The 7,904-nt window shown below is 39.4% G+C and overlaps 1 protein-coding gene across 1 annotated transcript; it reads left to right on the top strand.

Moving 5' to 3' along the window:
• Positions 1–27: 27 nt before the first annotated feature.
• On the top strand, positions 28–7,753 carry shbg (sex hormone-binding globulin). The gene is made up of 8 exons (XM_058623544.1): positions 28–2,370; positions 3,030–3,127; positions 3,419–3,608; positions 4,896–5,057; positions 6,056–6,212; positions 6,371–6,501; positions 7,110–7,305; positions 7,406–7,753. The coding sequence occupies exons 1-8, from the start codon at positions 2,278–2,280 to the stop codon at positions 7,537–7,539; spliced, it is 1,161 nt and encodes a 386-aa protein (XP_058479527.1). The 5' UTR covers positions 28–2,277; the 3' UTR covers positions 7,540–7,753.
• The last annotated feature ends 151 nt before the right edge of the window (positions 7,754–7,904 follow it).

The raw sequence follows: 7,904 nt of genomic DNA, 5'->3' as shown, positions 1-7,904 counted from the left end.
GTTTCACATTGTTTGAATTCTGTCATGATGTCCTTTTAATGTTTTATAAAAAGCAGAACAAACATTTAAGATCATTTGAACTTTCTTTAGGCGCATACTTGATTACTTTTATATAAATATAATTGACCTCTATCACTGCATTCCGTGTTAATATCCTCACAACTTCCATTGCTACGTGATGTTTTGTATCTTTGGTTATCCATTTCATAGTATTTTGTATTTCATAATATTTACACCAGCACGCATTTAAGTTTCTATTAAATTTTATATAAAAACTTAATTTTCTGTGAATTTGTTGCAGAACTGGAAAAAGAAACAAAACACAGGCCAATAACAGCTTCCTGTTGCTAGAGCCAGAGCCTTGAACAAGCGTTTTCCCACTAGTGACACTCAGTGGTTTTAACAAGTACAGGCAGTCAAGTGACCCATTGAGATGCATTTCTTATGAAAGCAGTACTAAAATTGGATTCGTCCTGCAAAACATGCACTATGAAATGTCAAGAATGTGAGGAAAAGTTATGTGTTTGTTTGATGTTTGTAGTTCTTCAGTGTAGCACAGCTACAGTGGTGGATCCAGGTTTTCACACTGGAAATTGTGACCTTTCTTAGCACAACAACAGATCACTACTAGACTCCCATTGTGTGATGAAATCTCACCTATTAACATGTTAATGAGTGGGCAGTAATTATTACTACACCTTTAGCGTGCATGTTTCCTCCCGTTGCATGACGGTGTCTAGTTCTACCTACTGAAACTGAAGGAAAACTAATTTTATTATGTCAACGTTAACGTAACAGCCTGAGAAAGAAAAATAAATAAATAAATAACCTCCTTACTACTTCCATATTCCTTCTGATGTTATCTACTGTGCAACCTCATCATCATAAGATAGCCTCCACAGGGGGAAAAATCCTGATCTGTTATTACTGTTATATGTAATCACTCCCAAAGTCTGTGTCACTGCCCCTCTGTGGGTTATGAAGGTATTGCAGGGGGGGCTGCAAATTTAAAGGACTTAAATTTTGAGTTTTATTTTTAAGCTTCATAATTGTAAGAAATGAAGGATATGTTTTGTTTCTTACGGTTGCTTAATGTAGTTGTTTATGTAGACACTTTGGGGATTTTATAGATAATTAGTATGTATGGAGTACTTTGTTTTCATCCATCCATCCATCTACCGCTTTATCCTCCACATGAGGGTCACTACCCTGAAATTGTGTAAGTTGTGAACAGTTACTTTGACTAAATCAAGAGTAAACACAAGCTTAGCTCAGTAAAATAAGCTTAAGGCAAAAAGTTACATCACCTTGCCCTTTTTAAGGCAAACAGTTTCCTAGATGACCTTAGACTTGACTTGAAATAAATAAGATATTATTTAAGGTTTTGCGGAAGTTTGGGAATGGCTACAGTAATATATTTCTGAGTAATGTGTTACTGCCCAACACTGTCTGTATGTGTGCATGTGGATGTGTGTTTATTGCACTCCTCCCCATCAGGCCTATTTCCCAGTATCATAGGAATGCAGGCACTACTAGTGTATAATGTCCTACTTCCTTTACAGCACAGTATAACTTTCTATCACCAAGATGGGATTTTCTATACAGCACTTTATAATTTCTTTTAAGGACACCTTTTGGGAACTTCATAACGTCGCCCTTTTTGATTGGAAGGTCACCCCGAGGGCACTGCATCACTAGAAAGGCACTCCTCAATCCATTTTTTAAATTTATATGTCGTTTTAGAGGCCACAAATAAATGGCAGGCAGTAGGGCACTCTCTCACCACCGTTTCACACCACTGCTGCTAGGGCATCAGCAGCAGCAGAGGATCAAAGTTCCTGTGTATTGGGTAAATACACAAAGGAGGTCTGGCTGAGGTCAGCCACCCACACTCTAAATATTCCCAATGCACAAATATACCAATTACCACAGCTGATTGAAATACACACTTTTCTAAATTTCTTTGAGTCATTTTCATATTATAACCACCAACAAATCAAACTTTTCCTTCCTTCACTTTATACGTCCTCGTCTTTGCTACCTGCTCACTGGATCTTCTTGAGTAAACTTCCCATTATTCACAATCACTCATCAATAACTTACTTTGGACATTGCCTGTTTTACCCTCTGGACCCCAGGACAGTGTGAGTCAGCATCAGAATCCCTCTCAATACACCACCACGGCTCTCAGCTCAGTGTAGTTTAAAGTCTGCAGACCTGCTGTGAGCTTAGCACAGTGCACTCTGGAACGCCTGGGTGGGTGAACTCATAGAAAGGATGATTATGCTTTGCAAAGCCATGGCAGATGGACTGCTGCTCACGTTGAGTCTTATTCTGCTGGCATGGGGAGTCCAGGGCCAGGGAAGCGTGGTATGTGTGTGTGTTTTATATTTTTACGCTATCTGAGTAAATTGCATTTAAGCTGCAATGTCATGTGAAACAGTTGTAATTATTTTTTCCACCCTCGTATATGCTGATGCACCCTCCTCAATTAGATGCCTAAGAATACACTGTCAAGAATTTGTATTAGTATTTTTATTATCATAATTGTTTCACAGGCTTTATCTATGACCACATTTTTGTGTTTTATTGTGAAATGACTTTATTTATAAGGAAAACGTACTGCCAAAATGTCAAAACTGCAAAAAGTGTCTTTTTTATGTGTAAATAAATACACCGAGAAACGGAATAAAACTAAGTCAAATTCCTTATATATTCACTCATACTTTGCCAGTAAAGCTGATTATGAAATCCCTAATATAAAAACTAGGTATGGCTGTCAATTTCTAGTAATTCAGGATAAAAAGATTCAGTAACCTAATGATAAAGTACAGCATCTAGGACACGGTAATTAACTGTAAATATCCATGTACTAATCTGCTGTGACTGTACAGTCAAATATTTCACAGTGAGTGTTTTCCCCTCATTATATTCCTTAAGTGTTCTAATAATCAGAATATCTGTCAGGAAACTTCAAGATCAGGAATGAAAGAATGGTTTAATGCTGTTGAATGACTTGTGTTTTTCAGACGGCAGTACCCGGCAGCACCCCCGTCCACCTCAGCCAGAACAGAGACATCTGGAGGCCGTTGGTCCATGCAACAGTCAACCTCAGCGACGTCAAAAGGTACGTCAGCAGCAGTGAAACACTGCAGCACGACCGCTTACCGGAAACAACATGACCTGTGTGAGATTACACATATTTGAATAGAAACTTGGAAATTCACAAGAGGACCATTGAAGTGGGTGAAGGGGGAAGTGAGTAATTTTGTTGGGAGATTCGTTCCTGGCTCCTCGTTTTATAATTTTTTACCAGCATAAATATTACACTAACCTTCATCTTATTGGCTTTCAATACGTTTGACCTCCCGTCAGTGGCACCTGTTTAAATCTAATCAGTACTGTTCAATCTCTGCAGCATCAAGTCGTCCTTTCAGGTGCGGACGTTTGACCCCGAGGGTGTCATCTTCTACGGAGACACCAAGGAGGGAGAGGACTGGTTTGTTTTGTCCCTGAATGAGGGCATCCCTCTGATGCAGATTAGCCAGGAGGGCATGTTCATCAGTGTGGAAGGAGGCCCCAAACTCAATGATGGGAAGTGGCACACAGTAGGTTTACAGTGCCACATGTGGCAAAATGATTCATTTGTTAAAGATTTAAAGCTGTAGTGTGTAACTTTCAAATTTAAACAAATGCCCGTTACATTTGAATCACTTTCAAATGAGTTCACACAATGGTGATTATGCACGCAGTGTTGTTTTTGGCAGCCATTCTAGATTTAGTCTTAATTTTAGTCTTTTGGACTAAAACGCTTATTAGTTTTAGTCATTTCTATATGTGATAGTTTTAGTCCAATTTTAGTCATTTCTATATGTGATAGTTTTAGTCCAATTTTAGTCGAAGAAAACTCAAAAAAGTTTTAGTTTAAAAAAAAGTATAAAGTATAGTCTTTAAACAAATCCATTTTGGTCAATAAGTATTGGAGATTACTGTTGGGCAGAAACCTTTAATCTCCATATTTCAACTTTTCAACAGTTTTTTTCATGAATTGATGCCGACTTCATCATACAACAGTGTCACACTTAAGTTTGACATGAAATTTCCTCCGCCGGTGGTGCGCCGCAACCAACTAGATGGGTTTGGAAGGGCTGGGGCGAAGGTGATTTACAGCGAACCCCCGCCCGGACCTTGCCGCTTCCCGGGGCCGCAGACATGTGCACTCGCTGCGGCTTCTCCCGCACGCCTGCCCCCGGTGCGACTGTCGATCGGAGCAGCCTGTCCTCAGTGCGCCCCGACCGCATCACGTCATCAAGGCAAGGAGCGTAAATTGTCTTGAAACAAGGACCAAGTAATTTTTAGGTTTTGATTAACAGATTACGCGCACAATAAGCAGAGATGTCGGGTACTTTGAAACAAACCACACACTGACATTTCCGTCCATTCTTGTCTCGTCAACGAAAACTCACACACGTCTCGTTATGTTTTCGTCGTCAAACATGAGATGTTCGTCTCGTCACCGTCTCGTCATTGTCATCGTTGACGAAAACTACACTGCTTCCAGTCACAGACAAGATTCACCAGCGTGTCACACGTTTGTGACGTCACATTATTCATAAACGGTTGAATAACTGCCAGATATCGAAAGTGAAAGTTTTAGTTTATTATTAGGCATTTAGTTTATTAATTGCCGGAATAAGGGCGGGATTTACCTTGGCAGTGTCATTTGATTGGCCGCTGATGTGGATGTAACCAATGAGAGCACAGCCCCAGGTCACGCTACCGATGTTTTGGAGACAGAAGTTACACACTTGAGCTTTAAAGCTGTACTCTATAATATACAGTGTGTGAGACTTGTATTGGAACTCTGACATTCTTGTTCTCCTGGTGTCCCCAAGCTGGAAGTGAGCAACCAAGGAATGTTTGTGATTCTGGAAGTGGACGGCTCCAGTAAGGTGGTGGTTGGTATGCATTCCCAACCGAAAAGGAGGGTCATGTTAGGGGAAATGCGACTGGCTCTTGGCGGGATCCTGATCAACAAGGACAAGCTGCTGGTTCAGGTGCGCTGCTTCTTTTTCATTTTTCTTTCTTTTTATGTCATGCCAATGCACTCACTTGATGTGTAGATCTTTTTTTTTTTCCTGTTAAAGGTCCAGTGTATACAGTTTTGTACACAATCACCTAAATGTTCCCACAGAAGGGGCCCTTCATACTTACATTAGAAACAGGTCTTCTCCATGGAGGCTGTCATGTCAGACCATCATTTTATGTTTTTTTTTTATTTACTGTGAACTAAAGCCAACTGTAGGTTCTCTTTCATGCTTGGAAGGGAGGGTGAGGTGAAAGATATTTAACTGCAACTTCCAAATTTACCACTAGATGTTGCTAAGTCCTTCACATTGAAGCATTAACATTTCTACAGTACATACTGTACTTTTTGTTGTAACTATCTGCAGAAAATTAACACAAATACAGATCATAAAATAAAACATATTGTTCATTTTGATCAAATATGACAAACACAATATTTTTAAACTACACACACAGCATTTAAATGCTGGTAAGTGGCTTTACAGTGGTCACTATTTCCCTCTGATTAATTGTGACAAGTTTTCAGTGCTTATGCTTCTTGTAGTGTCAGTATGTTGCTCTACTATTTTATTGCAAACATCTCTCCTGAACTTAGTCTTAAAACAATCGCACAAATGTTAATTTTGAAGAAATAAATGTTTTTAAAGATGCAAAACTATGTTGTCAGTGGAGAAATACTTCCAAGTCCATCATCAATTGATAAATTGTCTTCGACAACTTGTATTTGCACTGTGGCGTTGCATGTTCCTGTCTTTTTTGTTACTCTCTTTTGATCATTTTAATATTACCGTGTTGCCTGCACCTGAGTACATAAGAAAGAAATTAATTGCAAAAGTGTGGTGAAGACCGACCACAAACACTTTTGAATGTTTGACAATTGTGAAGCATCCACAGGTGTTGGCTCTTCTTCACACTCTTCGTCCTGTAGTTTCTCCCACTAAATGCAGTGTTGCTTTCTTTGCTGTAGTTTGAGCCACACATGGATGGCTGTGTGCAGAAGGGCAGCTGGCTAGACCTCAACATCCCCTGGGAGACAGAGATGGGGGAGCTGTGGCCCTGCTATGAAAACATCAAGCCTGGCAGCTACTTCCCCGGCACTGGATTTGCCATTTTCAGCACCTCAGGTGCAGAACAGGAGCTAGTATTTACATCTCATTAAATAACAACTAGACTAGATAGTATGTCCTTTCATGACAAGGCATCTTTTTAACATTTTTCCTTTTATCTGTAATTTAGTGCATGTGTTTTTAAATATGTTTATTGTGCTTTTGTGCTTTTGTAGTTTTCCCTTTTGACACAAGTGTCAGTATTGAAGTGCAGGGAGATTTCAGTCAGCTGGATGGGACCATTTTTAGCTTTAAGGCTCCAGGGCAAGGCCTGACGGTCGCTTTGGTGGCCAATAATGACACAAAGGTACGTGTATACATTACATCAGATATGAGCGACAGTCAATTTTACTGTAGGGCACCATATGAGGAAAATATGCAATTTGCGATGACAATGTGATGTGATAAATATCACCTAATCAAATGGTATTTATGTAGCCAACACCAAATCACAACATACATTATATCAGGGCATTTTACATGCAAGGCGGAGGAGAACTTACAATATTAGAGTGAGAGAAGAAGAGAAACCCAACAATTCACACAATGAGCAAGCTTTTCAGTCAGAGGAGAGGAAGAAATCTCTCACAGATCCAGACTCAAAGATGTGCAGCATCTTCCTCGGCTGGTTGAAAGGAGTGAAAGGAAAAATGCCTCTCTCTAGGCTTGCATGAGGAAAAATATACACGTATTGCAGTTGAAGTAGCCTTTGTGACATGTACAATATATTTTATATTTTGTGTTATTATGTGTATATTGCAGGTTGTTCTTGCGATGATGATTCATTTTCGCTATATTGTGCAGCCCTAATTCACAGATCGTTCCTATAGTTTGTACTGTAAATATTAATTAGACTAAGCAGCTTACATGACATTACATGACTTAAGTTATTTTCTGTCTCTCTTGAACTTGTAGATGGTCACATTCTCTTATGGCGAAGAAAAGATTACTATGAAAAACACTTTAAAGAGACTGGTGATAAGGTTTAATGATTTACTGGAAGTGTTTCAAGAACATCCCAAGCTCACTGATTTACATGTCACTTCACTGATGAATCCTGGTGTCTTCGATGCATGGAAAAATGGCCGTCTCGCCATTGGAAGTCTCCTGGGTGAGGATAAACAACAGTATCCCCTATTCTTCCAATTCACCTGGACAATTACAGACTTTTTGCAATACATGGTCACATGAGGTTTTGTTTATTTTTTTAGGTGAAGGTGAGGACGACGTCGGCTCCCACTTCCTGACAGGCTGTCTTGAGAAAATCCAGGTCCAGGGGAAGGATTTGGATCTAGATTTAGCTGGCAAACAAAAGTCAGTCTTCTCTCACAGTTGCCCTGCATAGAAAGTGTACACAGAAAATAAGTGGTAGATGTTTTCAGTGGGTGTCCTTCTAATCCGGCAGCTAATTCTAATTCCTTATATGAATATAGTACTTGTATCAATTGACCTATGGATCACAGTTTGGTGTAAAATATTAATCTGTTTTTCAATAGACATCCTCATGGACAATTTTAACAGAATAAACAGATTCATTTGGGAAATGTGAGCCCCGACCATTTTGCCCACTCTAGTGGATTTTTACACACAATGTTTTTTACACAAATCACACAAAGCTCCATCAAGAGTTTCCTTCACGTTGTCTCTAGTAATATGAATGTTTATAGGGTGTGTTTCATGAAGATATTTAAGATTATAATGACAATACTT

Source organism: Solea solea, chromosome 3 (assembly GCF_958295425.1).
Source record: "Solea solea chromosome 3, fSolSol10.1, whole genome shotgun sequence".
Lineage (NCBI taxonomy): Eukaryota > Metazoa > Chordata > Actinopteri > Pleuronectiformes > Soleidae > Solea > Solea solea.
This window is presented reverse-complemented; position numbering and strand designations above follow the sequence as displayed.